Source organism: Paramisgurnus dabryanus, chromosome 1 (assembly GCF_030506205.2).
Source record: "Paramisgurnus dabryanus chromosome 1, PD_genome_1.1, whole genome shotgun sequence".
Taxonomy (NCBI): Eukaryota; Metazoa; Chordata; class Actinopteri; order Cypriniformes; family Cobitidae; genus Paramisgurnus; species Paramisgurnus dabryanus.
The window spans coordinates 23368520-23388063 of NC_133337.1; the positions used below are offsets into that span (position 1 = coordinate 23368520).

Below are 19544 nucleotides of genomic sequence, written 5' to 3' on the forward strand. Positions count from 1 at the left end.
ATAAACATACTGGTGTAGACTGAACCAGGAATTAATCATTTACATTTTTTGTCATCACCGTTAAGAAGATTTTCATAAATGCTCTTTATGGTGTCAAAAGCATCTTTAGCTTCTTCTGTATCCATCTGCCACGGACAGAGACACTCAGCTGTAAACCCATTTGATGTTCTTCTGGCTAGGAGCAGGGCTGGATATCTCTCCAAAACTTCCCATTTGTGGAGCTGAATCAAAATTACACCAAAATAACAGTGTTATGACCCATAAAGTAAACAATAGTACTGTTTAACCAGAAAATAAAACTTTACCATTCACACTAAAGATATTGTCTGAAAGAATGTGTTTAAATATAAAATATACTTTGAGATTGCTGCAGTTTGAGGGCACGGGTGCAGCCTCTGCATCTATCTTTATAAAATACTTAAAAATACTTTTTTAAATGTAAAAATACACCTCAGTATTTTTGTACATTAACCGGATGAAATTATGACAAAGTGTAAATGATTAAATATTTATTTAAATTATTAAATGGATAGAGACAAGCGAGGTGGGTTTGAACCAGGGACATCACATCAAAAGCCAGTTTCATGAAGCAGACACTATACAACATACAGTACACCACAGTCCTGCATCTGTCTTTTAAACTTTAGTTTTAGTTAAATATCAGCTTTGTGTAAATAGTGTTTTACAACAAGGGAAGCTATCTCCACTTACAGACACTTTGAATGAATAAATATAAATCAAACTAAATTTGTGTTGTTGTGTTTATAATCCTATAAAATAAGGGGTTGAAGCACCCTCAGCACCCTAGTGATGGTCGCTTTCTAAACACTACTTCACGAGAATTTGAACATTTCATAACAAAAGATTCGTAATCATCAGAGCATGATTCAAACCGGCCAAGTCATGTGATTTTAGCAAACAAGGCTTCTTTACATTTCAAAAATCTGATGATTCACAACTAGGGGGAGTTGATCAGAAATGATCAGTGTCTATATAGTTAAGTGAACTCCAGTCTGTTTTATAAAAAAAATTCATCCTTCTGACTGATAATGCTACAATTTTGCCTACTTTTGTTTATAAACAGATTTGATGAAAAACATGTGATTAATAAAAAATGAAGTTAGTTTTAATGATCTGTTTGCCCTAAATAAAACTAAAAACACTGAATACACTTTTAATTATGTCTTAATTAAGTGAAATATTTATGACATATTTTTAAGACAAATCTTGCTATTATTTTGTAAAAAGTGTCAAATGTTTGGACAGATCTTGTTGCTTTTACACTATTATGACCAGCAGGTTTTGCCAGCGTGTGTGGTGTTTTGAACGCTTTGAAAACTGAATCATTTTGCAAAGCAATTGATTCAAAGCTTTGTTTCTCTCCTCACTAAGCATCTCTACTTCATTCATGTGCCCCTGAAATATGGTGATTACAATAATAATGCTTTTACATTGCATAAACATAGGTGTGATTGGCAAAGGACAAAAAAAGCAGGAAAATATATGGCACACCTACCATGACGTGGCGACATACAGTATTGTTCAAAATAATAGCAGTACAATGTGACTAACCAGAATAATCAAGGTTTTTAGTATATTTTTATTGCTACGTGGCAAACAAGTTACCAGTAGGTTCAGTAGATTCTCAGAAAACAAATGAGACCCAGCATTCATGATATGCACGCTCTTAAGGCTGTGCAATTGGGCAATTAGTTGAAAGGGGTGTGTTCAAAAAAATAGCAGTGTCTACCTTTGACTGTACAAACTCAAAACTATTTTGTACAAACATTTTTTTTTCTGGGATTTAGCAATCCTGTGAATCACTAAACTAATATTTAGTTGTATGACCACAGTTTTTTAAAACTGCTTGACATCTGTGTGACATTGTGGCACCTCTCAGCTGTTATTCCACTCCATGATTCTTTAACAACATTCCACAATTCATTCACATTTCTTGGTTTTGCTTCAGAAACAGCATTTTTGATATCACCCCACAAGTTCTCAATTGGATTAAGGTCTGGAGATTGGGCTGGCCACTGCATAACATTAATTTTGTTGGTTTGGAACCAAGACTTTGCCCGTTTACTAGTGTGTTTTGGGTCATTGTCTTGTTGAAACAACCATTTCAAGGGCATGTCCTCTTCAGCATAGGGCAACATGACCTCTTCAAGTATTTTAACATATGCAAACTGATAGGGGTGCACGATTCAGAAAATGTCACGATTCGATTCGATTCTGATTTTTAGGCTCAAGATTAGATTCAGAATCGATTTTCGATTCAAAAACTATTCACAGTATGTAAATGTAGTTAACTTTTTCCTATGTGACTGATTGTAGTAGATATACAATTTTAAAGAAAAGAAACATAACAAATTAAATGTAGTTTGATATTACTTTATGTTTTTATGCAAAAATAAAAACTGTTATGAAGCAATTAAATGACCCCTTTTATCAAACTCTATTAAATACAATCACGCCCACCGACAGGGGGGGACAAACGGGTCTGTTGTCCCGGGCCCAGGGTGAGGGGGGCCCAGAACTGGAACCTATGGAATAATTGTTAAAAAATAAAGAAAATATTTGATTCATTTGATTTTAAGTTCAGTACGCTCAAAATGTCCGGTCAGACTCAGCACAAGTCCGGTGCTCAGAAAATAAAATAAAAGAAGAAAATATAGGCCTTATAGAGGAAAATAGAATTCCTAATTCTCCCCATTAGGAATCTGTGACCGCAGATATAGTCACTGCATCGCGTGTGTTTAGAAGTCTGTGCTGTTTGCTGTGAGGTTTTTATGAGAGAAAGCACAAACTATTTAATATTTAATATGTAAAACTTGAATTTGAAATAAAACTTACCGCGGAGAAGATAATGAAATCTCTATCGTCTGCTAAGTGACGCGACAATTATTTATTATTTCAAATCCGTTTACAAGATAAATATACATTGTGTTGTTAAACAGATGAAATTATCTTGATATAGGCTACATTCATTATGAGAAGCTTTTTCTTTTTACTGTTACACTGTAGACAGTAATATATGTAATTTATATAAAACTCTATGGTCGTGACAGCACATTATCCATTATCTGTTGGTTCATGTTGGTCCAGTTTAATTCAGGGTAATCCTTTAATAAAATGTAATTATAAAATATTTTATTGTTTTGTAATATTCACAGCGCACATTCTCTCAGATCGTTTTAAAACATTTTTAATTATTCTGCAAAATTCCGCATAGATTTTGCAAAAGAAATCCGCAGAAATAGCAAAAAATAACTCCTTACACAGATTCCTTACACAGCTGTACTACTCTTGCAGAAATTAAAGCATTTCAGATTTGTTTTAAACTCCGCCTAGGCCGGTACCAAGCCCGGCTGCAAAAGGAGGAGGGTTGGGCGTGGGGCTAGCAACCCCACACCGTAAAAAAAAAAAAAAGCTACAGAAACTGCAACGAAAACAACTACATTCCAACAACTGCCTGGATGGGAAGACTTCTCTTCAGTGGGGCCCATGACGCGTGCTGGTGAAAGCCTTCAGGAAACTAGCTCGCCGACAAGTCTTCTCACGACCAAGGCTAAGACCAGGATAGGGACTTGGAACATCAGAACCCTATATGAGAGTGGCAAATCAACACAGGTGGCCAAAGAGATGGAAAGATATAACATCAAGGTTCTCGGACTATGTGAGACTCGATGGAATGGGCGTGGTCAGACCAGATTGTCTTCAGGAGAAACCATCATCTACTCTGGACATGAAGACATGGAGCACGATCACACCCAAGGAGTCGCACTACTGTTGGCATCAGAGGCTGCGAGAGCGCTGATGGCGTGGGAGCCCGTCTCACCAAGACTTATGTCAGCCAGGTTCAACTCCAAGGGAAGGAAAACCACCATCATCCAGTGCTATGCACCTACAAACACAGCGCAGGAAGCGGAAAAGGAAGACTTTTACAGTTCCTTACAGTCTCTGTGGGACAGGACTCCACGCAGGGACATGAAGATTGTCATGGGCGACTTGAACGCCAAGGTGGGTGACGACAACACAGACAGGGAGCTCATCATGGGTAGACATGGCGTAGGTACCTGCAATGAGAACGGATATCTGCTTATAGACTTTTGCTCTTTCAACGACCTAGTAATAGGTGGCACTATTTACCCTCACAGAAGGATCCATAAGACCACTTGGACTTCACCTGATGGGAAGACGGAAAATCAGATTGACCACTTCACTATTGATCGAAAGTGGAGACGAAGTATGCTGGACGTCAGAGTAAGGCGCGGCGCTGACGCAGCCTCCGACCATCAGTTGCTGGTAGCAACATTGAGGACCAAGCTGAGATCCTTCCGCGACTCTGCAGGAAGAGCATTCTACAAGTTCAATGTACAGCTTATAAAAGACAAAAAGATAGCGGAAGAGTTCAACTGTGAAGTCAGGAACAGGTTTGAGGTGCTGGCAGAGCTGGCCGAAGAGTCAGTAGAGAGCCACTGGACAGAGATAAAGAAGACCTGGAAAGATGCGTGCACCAAAGTTCTGGGGAAGAAAGTGAGGGAGCAGAAGGAGTGGATGTCGAAGGGAACATGGGAGAAGATAGAGAAGAGGAGGGAGCTGAAACAGAAAATCAACAGATGCTGTGATCAACAACAGAAGACAGACCTCAGAATACAGTATTGGGAGGTAAATGGGGAAGTGAAGAAGAGTGCAAGACAGGACAAAAGACAATTTGTACACAACTTGACAGAAGAGGCAGAAAGAGCAGTAAAGCAAAACAACATGAGGAGAGTATACGAGATTACCCGGGCTTTGTCAGGGAAGAGCTTTAACCCGAGCAAGTCAGTCAAAGACAAGCATGGGAAAACCATCACAAGTGATGAGGGGCAAAGAAAAAGATGGAAGGAACATTTTGAAGAAATTCTCAATAGACCACCACCGCAAATAGTTCCTGAAATACCACCAACAGAAGAACCCCTCTCTATCAACACAAATCCACCAACTAAGAGAGAGACCATCAAAGCCATCAAGTCCCTGAAGAACGGCAAGGCACCAGGCGCTGACGGCATCCCCCCAGAAGCCTTAAAGACAGATGCGGTGGCAGCAGCAGAAATGTTGCACCCCCTCCTGGTGAAGATATGGGAACAGGAGCTAGTGCCGGCCGACTGGAAGCTTGGGTACTTGGTAAAGCTCCCCAAGAAAGGTGATCTTTCCCAGTGCTGCAACTGGCGAGGAATCATGCTGCTGTCCATACCCAGTAAGGTGCTGAACAGAATCATCCTAGAGAGACTGAAGGAAGCTCTAGATAAGAGGCTGAGAGTAGAACAAGCAGGATTTAGACAAGATCGTTCATGTATAGACCATATCGGCACTTTGCGTATTATTATTGAGCAATCCATCGAATGGCAGACTCCTTTGTACATGACTTTCATTGACTTTGAGAAAGCGTTTGACAGTGTCGACAGGGAGACTATCTGGAAGTTGATGCAGCACTACGGAATCCCGCAAAAGCTCATAAACATCATTCAGCAGCTTTATGAGGACTCATCTTGCCAGATAATCCATAATGGGAAGTTGACAGACCCCTTCGCAGTAAAGACAGGAGTGAGACAAGGTTGTATGCTCTCACCGACAATTTTTCTGATCGTCATAGATTGGATCATGAGAAGAACTACAGAGGGCAGCAACACCGGCATCCAGTGGACCTTTACCAAACATCTAGAGGACTTGCATTTTGCGGACGACATCGGCCTCCTGTCCCACAAACAGCTGCATGCACAGTTAAAGCTAATGCGGCTAGCGAAGGAGGCAGAGAAGACTGGCCTGAAAATTAACATCAAGAAAACAATGGTGATGAGGATGAACAATCGATTACATCAGCCACTGCAACTGCAGGGAGAAGCCCTGGTGGAGACCGATCGCTTTGTGTACTTAGGAAGCGTGGTCAACATTGATGGCGGAGCAGATGAAGATGTCAAGAGTCGGATAAGCAAAGCAAGAGTAGCGTTCAATATCCTGCGGCCCATCTGGAACTCCAAGGCCTTATCCCAGCACAACAAAGTCCAAATCTTTAACACCAACGTGAAAGCAGTCCTCCTCTATGGGTCTGAAACATGGCGGGTTACAAACACCATCACCAACAAGATACAGACATTTGTCAATAAGTGTTTGCGCCACATCCTCAACATCAGATGGCCTGAGAAGATTTCCAATACAGACCTATGGAGCAGAACTAACCAGAAACCAGTCGGTAGGGACATCAAGGAAAGAAAATGGAGGTGGATAGGACACACACTTCGCAAACCAATAGATAACATCACAAGGCAAGCACTAGACTGGAACCCACAAGGAAAAAGGAAAGTGGGACGGCCCAAACAGACGTGGAGAAGGTCAGTCGAGTGCGAAATGAAGGAGGCCGGAATGACATGGACTCAGCTGAAGAAAATAGCCCAAAACAGAGTGCGTTGGCGTGGTGTTGTTGCAGCCCTATGCTCCATAAGGAGCCTACAGGAATAAGAAGAAGAAGATTTGTTTTAAATGGCAAACTAGTTATATTTCTTTTTTTATTTACATTTTAGAGTATTTTGTTTGTTAAAGTTTTTTTATTATAACCAACAAGCGGTTATAGCAGCCGAAAGTAAGTTTGATGAATTTAACTCTCAAATCAACACTTCACTTGTCTATAAGGCTACAAGAACAACTATATAAAATATATATTTTCAGCATATCACAGTGTTAGTTTAAACGTTTATTATCAACACACACTATTTTTAAAAAGCGGAGGCAGATTGCTCTGCTGCAACGGGTGCAGAAATAAAAAAATGAAAAGGGCTATAGCCAGGGGCAGGTCTAGACAATTTTTCATGGGGGGGGGGCCGGACTGGGGCACAGACTTAGAGAGGGGTGGCACATTTAAATACATATAAACAGTGAATTAGTGTAACTTGCCCTACATTGAAGGTAATAATACTGTATACTGTATCCTGATACATTCAGTACATTTAAACCTCCTGATGTGTATTTCTTTTAAAGAGTAACTAAACCCTAAACCAACTTTTTTTAGTTAATGATCTGTAAGAATGATGCTTTATTAGTGCTGTTCATTGATTTTAGTAACTTTTTTGCCATTTGGATATAAAGTGTTTCAATACTGCAATATATGGTGTGAGTGCTGCCCTCTTCAGGTTGAACGGTGGCTACTGCAGTTGAATTTTCCTATTGGGTATTGGGTCCAAAAAATGACTCGTGACGTAAGCAGGTTTAAGATCACCACGCCCTTGTTACGATCTCACCACACACTTGATACGAGCTTAGTTCGTCCCCTCTATCTCCGTTGGGATCTGCCCACTTTTCTTGCATTTTTCAAATATTGCCAGTGGGCGGAGTCAGGCTCTGACCAGGGGTTTAGTTACGCTTTAACCTCCCTCTGGTCTCTGCATGTAATACACATACCTTGGTTTGCAGAAAAGTCAGTGGACTGATGCTGGGTCTTCCTCTCATCCCTCTCCTCATGCCTTTCTGCTTCTATCTCTCTTTTTTTTCTTCAAAATGAAGAAATTCTGAATTTTTTGAGACCTTTTCATTGGTCCTATTGCCTGTATCTGACTGTCTGTCTGTCCCTAAAGAAATAATAATGCATTTTTTTCAGTTACTTTGTCAAATCATAAACTAATTTATTTCCTAAAGTAGAATGTTGTCCGCATATCATCTTAATAAAGATATTACATTTGGTTGTATTACATGGCATATTGCACAGAGCCCCAGTTAGTTGTATAGAAAAAAATAATGTTTCCTATGTTGTTTTCTTTAAATATACTACTGAGACTGTGGTCTGTTGCATGAAGCTATTTGAAAAACAAACTCTTAATTTTCAGAATTCAGAGTAAGTTTGGAGTCGACAAATCCAGATAAATCCAAACTGGTTTAGATCAGGATCAGATGTTAGACAATGCTTGGTTTAAACTTTGTGTTTTATCCAGAGTTTGCAAAGCCTGTGCACCTGAAAGCAGTGGCGGCGTTTCACGAAAACCTAGGGTATGGCAAAAATTCTTCGTACAAAAGGCCATTGAAATAACGGATCTATGAAACCACATTATATCCATATGTGTACATACTCCACCAACCTGTATAAAATCATACTATGATTGCACGGATGTACACTTACTGACAACAATACGGAAGCAATACAAATGAAAAACAAAATAGAAATCATGGTTGTTTAAAATGCTTTTTAAATGTTGTCATTCTTATCTAAGTGCAACTCCAGCAACAGATAAACTAAAACAAGATAAAATCAAAAACTGTAACATCCCTTCACAAATCTTGTCATGACAGCCGCCAATAAACACTTATAAAAACACAATAAAGACTTTTAATGATGTGATGGAGCACACGTAGTTAACCCAGCCAGCTAAACAACTAAGACTAAAACATCAAATAAAACTCTTAGTAAAACAGGGCTAAATGCAAAAAGAAGTCTTACCTTTTGTTGTCGTGCAGTTTTTATTCCACAAGTCGCCATAATCAAAAATGCGCGCAAATAATTAATACAATTCACTTCTACTGCGCTACAATGTCCCAGTGTAAGAGAACATGTTTATTTATCCACAGAGAACAAATCATTTTACTTCTGGAATAATGTATGCAATATGCATAGCGCGAGTGTGGGGGAGAACCGTGAGTCTGTTTGAATGTTAAAACAAAAACATTATAACAACAGCGGTCATCATGAAACCTCCTGCACAATTCAAGCTGCGCTGCAAGAACGACAGGTTGATGACATCAAAGTACCGCGAGGGTGAGGCGAGAAATCATAGGAAGAGTTTGCTTTCAGACCGCTCTCGCGGCACGTTGATGTCATCCACATGTCTGTTGCTGTATTATAGCATGAAGTCGAGCACACCCGTAAATTATCCATATTAGTGATGTACTAATGTTCAGATATGTTCTACTGAAAATATTTAACATTATTTTTAATGAGCTTCATTATAGCCTGTTGATTTCTGGTGTTTTGTCTGAATGCTAGGGTATGGCAACTGCCATACGCAAACGCCGCCCCTGCCTGAAAGTGAAACCAGCTTCATGCAACAGAAAATGTAGTTAACAAAAGGAAAACAGTTATAGCAATGAAAGTTTAGAGGCTGAGGAAATTGTAAACGTTTATTCATAGTCTTATGACATGTTAATGTTTTTGCATGCGCCGAATCAATGCAAAGCTCTCTCAGTGTGTCGACTATTGAGGGCACTTGTCGTCTTAAATAAACCCGCGCACAAACAGACGGCGCAGCTTAAACAGTCACTCCACATAAAAACGTTACGTTGTTTTTCATTGATCTATTCCATACACTATGAGACACAATAGCGCAACTCTCGCGATCGAATCGCATGCGGGTCGAAACGTGGGTTGTGATCCGTATGGATAAACTGCGATCTGTCACACCACTATTTATTACAAACGCAAAGGCAAACGTGACTTTATATATAATTTTAATGTACTGTTAGGTTGTCTTCAACTTTAGTAATGAGCATTCTCGACAGTAACAGAGAGGACTTAGCTCTAACTTACTAATCGTAGCTTTCCACATTTAAGAAAACATATCAAAACTCAGCTGACTTACCTATGACTTTGCTGTCCTTTTTCACCATCTGCATAAAACTCCTTTCTCCGTCCTCTGTTTTTTCCCTTGTTTTTCTTGGGCCACCACCGTTCGTTACTCTAAGTGTGCGCCTACTGATTGACTCCGATGACAACATGTCATGATAGAGTGGTTCCTCCCCAATGCGGACTTGCATTTTAATATTTTAAGCTAATATTTTTTTTTTTATATAAATAAATCAAAGCCCTGTAAATATGAAGTTTTATTTGAAGAAAAGCAAAACCACTAGTACATAATTAATACTGACGAGACTGATGGAGTGGGAGGGGGGCACTTGGGGTGGCCAATCAAATTGTGGGGGTGGCCCGTGCCCCCCCCTGGCCCCGCCCCTGGCTATAGCTACAAAATGAAACGAAATAAACATGAAACCGAATAAACATGCAACCTGCCTTATCTTACAACTTCGCTATGCATATTATAGATTATGTCTTGGATGCTGTTTGCAAAGATTATGCGCAGTATCCAAGGTTTTAATCTAGTCCTCCATTAATATTTTTTCCCGGTGCGCTGAAGGTCCTGCTGTTAAATACGCAACAGCTGCATTGTAAATGTGTGGCTGGCTGTGCTTATAGCGCACTCGTGCTATAGGATAAAAGTCTTACTACGTTTGTTTTGCAATCATCGTCTGTCAAAAGGTTATTTTAATTAAATTGAAAAATATAAACAGATGGAGAAGCCTATAAGCCCGAGGTCCGCCCGCGTATCAGCTGTGACGTTAAAATTGACCGAAACCCGACCTGAGGGGTGTAAAAAGGTCGGGCTTGGGCTGAAATGCAGGGCTCTACCCTCAGTCGCATTAATTGAGAAAAATGTAATGCATGCTCATCATGAAAGCTCTTTACAAATTAATATCCCTCTGGGCTTTTGGTTCAAAGGCGTGCATGTTTGGAGAAATATTGATTGAGTTTATATGTTTACTTCAAATTTCTAAAGAGAGGAGTAATATTTATTCAATTTTTAGTCCAAACACGGCATAATATTAGCTGAAGTTGTTTTACTGATATTTCCAATAGTCTGTTCATAATTTATACATGATTATATGATATTTTGTGTCAGTATACAGTGTCAGTACACTGAAAAAAATTATTAATTGAATTTAATCATTTTTTAAGGTAAGTGGTTGCAATTAATTTATTTAAGCTACATGTAAAATAAAAGTTTTATATTTTATTTTACTTTACTAATCTTTTTTTTTTGTTTAAATGTAGCTTAAATAAATTGATTAAATTCAATGAATATTTTTTTCAGTGTACTACATTTAAAGGTGCAGTGTGTAAATTTTAGAAGCATCTAGAGGTGAGGTTGCAAATTGCAACTAACGGCTCAATACACTGCTCACCCCTCGCTTTTGAAACACATAGAGAAGCTACAGTAGCCGTCACCGGTAAAACATGTCATCGTCAGAGACAACTTAGTAAAAAAAGTTTGTCTGTTAAAGGTTTCTGTAGAAACATGGCGGCACAAAATGGCGACCTCCACGTAAGGGGACCCTCTGTGTATGTAGATAAAAACGTCTCATTCTAATGTAATAAAAACATAATGGTTAATTATAAAAAGGTCTTTATACACCCCTGATAATATAGTTTTGTATATTATTTTGCATTTCTGTCAAGAGATCCTTCTAAAAATTACACACTGCACCTTTAACTAAATGTTTTATACAATGTATAATATGCAATATTCGTGGGTCCTGAATCTGATAATGCCAAATGTCTTGTTACCAGTAAAAAGTAAGGGGTGGGGGGCCCTCTAAGATTATCTTGTCCGGGCCCAGGCAAGACTGTCAGCTGGCCTGAATACAATAATATAGTATATGAATGATAGACAGTGCAGGTCTATAGATTATAAATGTGACTGGTGTTATAATGGTTATTATTTCTATTAGATAGAGCAGAAGCAGGAAAAGTGCCTCTCTTTCTATTTCTTTCTTGCCGATAAAAAAAAAAGCTAAATCCACTCATTATTTCAGATTCAAAAGTCTACTTGCTGTCCCAGTGACAGGGGACTTTACATTACAGCTTTGCGTTTTGTAAATCTTGAGTCAGCTTGAGCTTTGCTCGTTCACTGCAATAGGTTTTAGAAAATATATGGTTTATTAATAATAGAAAAGAGCTAGCTTTAGCGCGGTAGCGCTCATGGCCACTCTCCGTTCGACTCTGGTTTTACACACAATATTAATCAGACTCGGGACCCGGAGTAATTAACTATGACTGACCCGGACCCGACTGACCATTTCAAATACAAACCCGCAACCATATTGGCCGCGGGTGCTCCTTGAAGTCCTCTAATGGTAAAACTTTGCTCAAGTTCAGAAACATGAAGGATACAATGTGACACGAGCTTGTTCGCGTCGCATCCCAATTCATTGAGAAACAGAGAGCACGTGAATGCACACCGAACTCATTATGTCGCACACAAAATGTCATTATTAAAGAGTGTCATCATCACGGAAAAACAAAAAAGACAAAATTTGATGCCAGATATACTTGGGCACTTGTTAACCTGGGCAGCGCTGCACATTAATGTGTGGGGAAACACTGTGAAAAGAGTGTGCAGGCGTCAGTGTGACTTCGACGCGCCATCTATGGGAATACTGAGATAAACTCATTTCAGGACAATAGTAACATGGCGTTAAAAAAATATATATTAATCGATTTTTGGAATTCTATGAATCGATTCTGAATCGGCAATGCTTGAATCGCGATTCAAATGTGAATCGATTTTTTTGCACACCCCTACAAACTGATCCATGATCCCTGGTATGCGATAAATAGGCCCAACACCATAGTAGGAGAAACATGCCCAAATCATGATGCTTGCACCTCCATGCTTCACTGTCTTCACTGTGTACTGTGGCTTGAATTCAGAGTTTGGGGGTCGTCTCACAAACTGCCTGTGGCCCTTGGACCCAAAAAGAACAATTTTACTCTCATCAGTCCACAAAATGTTCCTTCATTTCTCTTTAGGCCAGTTGGTGTGTTTTTTGGCAAATTGTAACCTCTTCTGCACATGCCTTTTTTTTAACAGAGGGACTTTGCGGGGGATTCTTGAAAATAGATTAGCTTCACACAGACGTCTTCTAACTGTCACAGTACTTACAGGTAACTCCAGACTGTCTTTGATCATCCTGGAGGTGATCATTGGCTGAGCCTTTGCCATTCTGGTTATTCTTCTATCCATTTTGATGGTTGTCTTCAGTTTTCTTCCACGTCTCTCTGGTTTTGCTCTCCATTTTAAGGCATTGGAGATCATATTAGCTGAACAGCCTATCATTTTTTGCACCTCTTTATAGGTTTTCCCCTCTCCAATCAACTTTTTAATCAAAGTACGCTGTTCTTCTGAACAATGTCTTGAACGACCCATTTTCTCAGCTTTCAAATGCATGTTCAACAAGTGTTGGCTTCATCCTTAAATAGGGGCCACCTGATTCACACCTGTTTCTTCACAAAATTGATGACCTCAGTGATTGAATGCCACACTGCTATTTTTTTGAACACACCCCTTTCAACTAATTGCCCAATTGCACAGCCTTAAGAGCGTGCATATCATGAATGCTGGGTCTTGTTTGTTTTCTGAGAATCTACTGAACCTACTGGTAACTTGTTTGCCACGTAGCAATAAAAAAATATACTAAAAACCTTGATTATTCTGGTTAGTCACATTGTACTGCTTAGTGTTGTTAAAATTATCGATATTTCGATACATATCGATACTGAAATTTTAAAACGATTCCAATACTCCAGTCCCGCGGAATCGATACTCCGAGACGAGCTGCGAGTTGTTTTTTATGTAACTCTGCAAACACCAGCTGCGCGTTCTCGCTCTCTCTCTTTTTCTTTTAAACGGCGCCGCACACAGAGTGCACGTGAATACAGTGCTCCGCCTCCTCTCCTCATCTCGTTCGCTCTGGTTTAACAGTACAAGAAAGCCAAGCAGCATTGCTGTGTGGAGTTTTTTTCGGATGCGAGTCAAATAAACATGCAAACCCGAAGGACACAAGTGAAGTAAGCCAAATATGCGTTGCTACAGAGCCGCGTGCTAACGGCGCTAGCAAAGCACTGAAGGACCGACACGCCGACGAGAGATTGATAATCATCCCAAAGTATTAATTCTAGACTTACCAAATTGTTGTTGATATGCGTGTTGTCACGTTTTGCCTGTAATGATCCAAGTTAATACAATCGCCTCACAGTTATCAGACTTAGGAAATTAGACAGCATTTTAGCTGACAAGAAAATACTTTTACTGTGGTAAAAAGTAAATGAACCCAGATACTGTTGTGCTTTAAGTTCACAAAAACACATCATTTATTAACGCTCATGTCGTTCAGTGAGGTATATTTTCACATTTACACTATAATCTGTTTATCATATAAATGTTAATGTATTAACATTAACAAACAAAAAGCAATGCATTTGTTTAAGTACTTGTTTATCTTTTTTTACTATGCTGATGCTCACTAGAGAAAAACTAAGAATGCTGCTAAAATTATTCTTTTTTTACCTTGAATGCCATTGCTCTAATTAATTTTTTAAATTTTGATATATTTTATATTTTGCTTAAATGTTTAATATATCTGCTGTTCATATGTTCATTTATTAGTGTGTTATATGATTAGAATGTTGTCCCGTTTTTAATATAAAGCACAGCAATGAGATTTGAGAGTGTTTCTCCCTTTTCAGAAAAAGTATCGAAAAAGTATCGGAATCGAAACCAGTGACATAGTATCGGTATCGAACCAATAATTTTGGTATCGTGACAACACTAGTACTGCTATTATTTTGAACAATACTGTACATACGCACGCACGCACGCACGCACGCAGAGTAAAAATAAGTGACTAAATCTATGAGGATTTTTATGTTCTTGTAAACAAATTTGTGCCCTTTTAGTAAAATCTTTGGTTACATATTGTAATAATAATAAGGCACACAAACCACATAAACAACTTGATAAATGAGATTCGCCATTGGTCAAAACATGTTTAATGTTTATAGAATAATTAGTGGGGGCATTTAATACAGATTAATTATTGATTACAACATTTGATCGCTGAATTAAAAGTGGATACTGTTACATTAAAGTTACTTAATTCAAATGATGCTGTGACTTTCTGGAAAGACAGTCAAGTGCATTTGTCTTATTTTGCATAGTTCTTTTGGTAAAGCATCTAACAGTCAAGAGCTAAGCGTTTCACAAACCAGGGGTGTATTTCAGAAAGCAGGGTTAACTTAACCTAAACTTTGGGTTGATCAACCCCAAACTTGCTTACTCTGGGTATGTCGGTTCCTAAACACAGTTTAAGAGTTACTAGTTCAATCAACCCGCTGAAAGTAACCCAGAGTTAACGCACGCTCACGGTAACAACATAAAGGCATTGTCAATGGATCACAGATTTCACGAGTCACCATGGAAACGGCAGAGAACTTTAAAGTTTTTAAATGAGAAATAACACTATAAACCAATACTTTCTGGCAATATCTACGTTTTATAACGTTACAAAAGTGCGTGATTACAAAACAAATAAAATTTATTAATAAAATAATTAATTAATACGAACCTATTTTACCCCATTTAAGTCCAATATTATATGTGTCTCAACGAAAATACACATATTAATTAAATATTATTTAAAAGCCTGTAAAAAGAATCATATATGTTATGTATGATTTTAAATATATTAATTATATCTAATTAGATATAATTAGACATATTTAAGATGATCTTTTCTCTTACAAAAAATTAACCATGGTTTTACTACAGTTTAAACAAAAAACATGGTTACAGTAAAACCATGGTAACCACAAAATAACCATGGTTTTGACAAAATGTTAGTGTAGTAAAACCATGGTTTTGCTGATTGTAATCAATGCACCAAAAAAAACATGGTTACCACAACTTTACACCAATAAAACCATGGTTAATTTTTGTAAGGGTTGTGGCACATAAAGTGCATAAATCTCTCATAAGGCTTATTTACAGTTTTTAAAATGCACTATGATTATATTCACTATATTGTGCTTATTTCACTTCTGCTCCTTTGGGTGACCCTGTTTAGTTTTTGGACTTTCCATTGTATGACACTGTATCACCATCTTTTTAAACATTTACTTAGCTGATAAATGAACCCTATTTTAATTGTAAAGCTACCTTACAGTTCTTACAGATTGTCAATAATTTTGTGTAATGCTTTTCAGTACACTACACTAAAAATTATCATTCATTTGCATTGGACGATTAGGATCTGCTATGACAGAAGTGGAGAATAGAAAGGTTACATAAGTGCTCATAGTAACATGTTCTAATATGTCCTGTATCATCTAATATAACCAAATATCTCAATTTCCCTTTGGTTAAAAAATTATTGCTCAGGAAAGCAGCTACAAAAGGCCCATTTTAAAGTAAAAAAAGGTGATTTAGAAAAAGACTAAAGATCAAATGTAGAGAGGGGGCTAAGGATCTGAGGTGCATGTTTAAGAAATAAATATTATACTATGAAATATATATATTTATAATTTTATTTCATTATGTACATGATCTAACTGATGAAAGAAAATCTCTGACCACTATGCCATGTATGTGATTCAATGGTGTTTCATCTTATGAAGTCTGTGCTTCATGGGTGTCATTCTGTGGGTCAGGTTAGATGCACAGACACTGCAGGCAGGGGTAACTTCTGTCCCTTAGTAATTATTATTATGTTTCTATTTGTTATACCCATTTACTGTAACATTGCCACATTGTCACTTAAGTAACATAAGATTTCTGCCTCAATAGGCTCCGTGCACGCAACTAAGGAGTTCTACTTCCGCCTCCTTGAGTGTAGGGGCGACCATTTCCGGTTTTAAGATATTAAGTAAGGAAGATATGAATCATGGCGCTGTTTTACACACAATTTCGGCAAGATTTACCAAAGTTAACAATCATCGACGAACATCGGCTAGTACAAGCAGCATGCTCAGCCCCGAGGAGCAAAAGGATTATAAGATGAATATATTAAGTTACATCGACAACTATGACGGTAAGTAATAGCATTAGCGAACTGCCTAACTAGCAAGCTCCAACAGTTTGTAAACGTTACTGACTGACTTTGACAACTTGACAGGCTATTTGATCCAGTGCAATGGGTTTTGATGATTTACGATTAAGTGTATGCATAACATGAATGATGTCCAAACCCTCACAGTTTCAATCAAAGATTCATAAGGGAGGGTAAGCGTCAGGGCTACCTGCTACAGAAATGGCGAGAACCTCCGAGTAGGGAGTAAAAAATAAGAGGTGTTCATCAGTTCAAAGCCTTAATCAGGTTTATGTTCTGTAGTTTTGATTTACCTAAGGGAGATAACGTTAACCTGTAACGTAGGATTCAAATAAAACTATCTGGCTGGTGTTTTGCAAAAGGTTGCATGTATTGTAACATTTGCAAATCGAATCTTAACGTTAGCAGCTATTTGTGTGTAGTATGACATGACTAGGTTATTTCTTTTTTCCGTTTTGCAACCCTGTGATGCAAAATGACGAATTAATTACCTAAACATACACATAGCTTTCATGGAAACCACAGAACTTGGATCTGACGGCTGCTGTTATTTACTGTGTGGTTATTATAAACCATGTACAGTCAGTTATCTTTAAGCTTCATTGGCCAGTGGTATTCCAGTACTGATTTTGCTTTCAGTGTTTTTAGAAAACAATATGAAAGTGTAAATTGAGACAGATGATTTATTTGGGTGTCCTTAGATTACAGTATTGTTTACAGTGTTATGCAATTGATAACCTGACATGATTTTGCCTATTTCCATAAGTGGCCCACAACTTACCTGATCAGTATACTCATTTTCTGTGAAGTATTGAAATTGTGTCCTGATTCTGAATGTGAAAATGACATATATTGTGTTAATGTTTAGATTGACTGCTCAACAGTTGACATTTCAGTGAAAGACTGTTCCTGTGTTGCTGGAAGAGCACCCGACTGAGAACCCACCCTTCCGACTGATGGAAAATAAATGTCCCAACGCAAAGAGCTATGTGGACTGTAGCTCCTTGAAAATGCCATGTGTAACGATGAAATTAAGCAGACTCACAGCTACTACTGGCAGGTGCAAGGCCAGCCGTCGCTTACAGTGATGTGATTTTGGTGTGTTTGCAGAGGAGGATTTTTTCATACAACACATCTACAGAGAGACTGTGAGGTGGCTATAACCATAAGGGAGATTATTTTTATTTTTACATGGATGTTGGAATCACTTATGGCATGTAATTTTGTTAATATGCACTACATTTTTCCTCTTTAATAAATAGATTACTTTAATGTGCTCATGTGTGGTTTCCTCTTAATGCTATCAGGTCAGTTGTATAAAGCAATGCTAAACTTTCCTTAGTTGTAACGTGTAACTGTCCATCTAATACGTTTTGGAGAATGAGGTTTGAAGGGTTCATATACATGTATACTGTTGTTTGAAAATAATTATCTTTTTTAATAATGTAAAAGATGTAATCAAAATATTGTTTCATTAATCAATTCTGGTATATAAATGTCTAACAAAATTATAGAACATTAATTATAAAGTATTTACAAGACACTATAATAGAAACATTCATTATAAAATATTTACATGAAAACATTTTAGAAATACATTTATTAGAAGGTTTTTTTAAGTATAAAAGAGTCAAGTCCGGTGTAAGAGAACCGCTTAAGCTTTTTTTATTAATCTCCTCAACCCCTTAGTAGTCACTACGAAAGATGCCTGCTACACGCACATACAGGTAGGGCTGAAGCTGTCCCTACGGATCTTGACTTACCGCAGTATCTACAGGACTGAAAACGTATCTCTGCGTTATTATAACGTGACGAATGGGAACACAACAATCTAATGCTGACTTCTTTACCCATTGGAAGGCTAGTCGCCTTTCTCTAAACATATCTCTTTGTCGCTGTTTGTTGAAGTCGGTCGCTTTTGTCTCTCTGTCTACCACTCTCGCTGTCAGATCACCGCACCGGAAGTTTTCACCGGAAGTACTGGGCCTCACAGTCAAATTCGAAACGTCAGCGGTCGCCATATTGTGCACAGAGCCTACAATGTATTTGCACACACATTTATTAGAATTTTAGATTCATCTCAAACGATCTAGTAAGGGAAAGAGATTGATGTGGTTATTTATGAATTGACAGAATTGATATGGAAAAGTACTTCATTGTTAACATTAATTACTCTGATGGAATTGTGTTTCATTAATAATGGACATAATTAAATGTTTAGTATTTAGTCCGAACACATATATGAATCAATGTTTATTAATAATGGGCATAACGAAATGTACAATCACAAAAATCAATCCATGTTATTTAAAATATCATATATTTTCTAAGACAGCAATAAATATTTGTGACTGTAAATGTAATAATAAATGCTTTAACATTGTAATATTATGCAAAATACATGCTTCCACCCCCGCTGCACGCTCATAAGTACACGCATGCGCAGTCATCCTCCGGAGCCTCGTTTTATTAACTAAAATGAACTTACCCTGCAACATAACCTGCTCCGGAGCAGGTTATCTTCAGGGAGTCAGTTGCTATGGTTACATACATAACCTGAAAGTTACCTCCGGTTTTGGAACCGAAAGCAGAGGTTATCCGCTTACTTACTCCTAAACTTACATAACCTGCTTTCTGGAATACACCCCAGATCCATGAATGTGTGTGTTTATCATTATATTATTCTGTAATCGCAAGCATTACTGCCAGATTCACAAACCATTAAGAGAAGCAAACGTATGCGTGTGTTCGTCAGGATGACGTTGGACCTGATTCGCGTATATGCGTGCGTTAACGTATGTGACTACAGTATAATATAATGAAAGCAAACTTTTTGACACAAACGCAACTTTATATTGATATCG

At 38.0% G+C, this 19544-nt stretch overlaps 1 protein-coding gene across 4 annotated transcripts in view; it reads right to left on the bottom strand.

The window, feature by feature from the left end:
• The window catches only part of LOC135779353 (uncharacterized), a 30769-nt gene that overhangs the window by 2560 nt on the left and 8665 nt on the right, over positions 1–19544 (bottom strand). For 2 of the 4 annotated variants that reach the window (XM_065290069.1, XM_073814079.1), the window contains exon 3: positions 59–221. In XM_065290069.1, coding sequence (XP_065146141.1) covers positions 59–221 — 163 coding nt within the window. Of the gene's footprint in view, positions 1–43; positions 222–19544 lie in introns of all 4 variants that reach the window. The other 2 variants (XM_065290068.1, XM_065290067.1) reach the window with 1 other exon arrangement.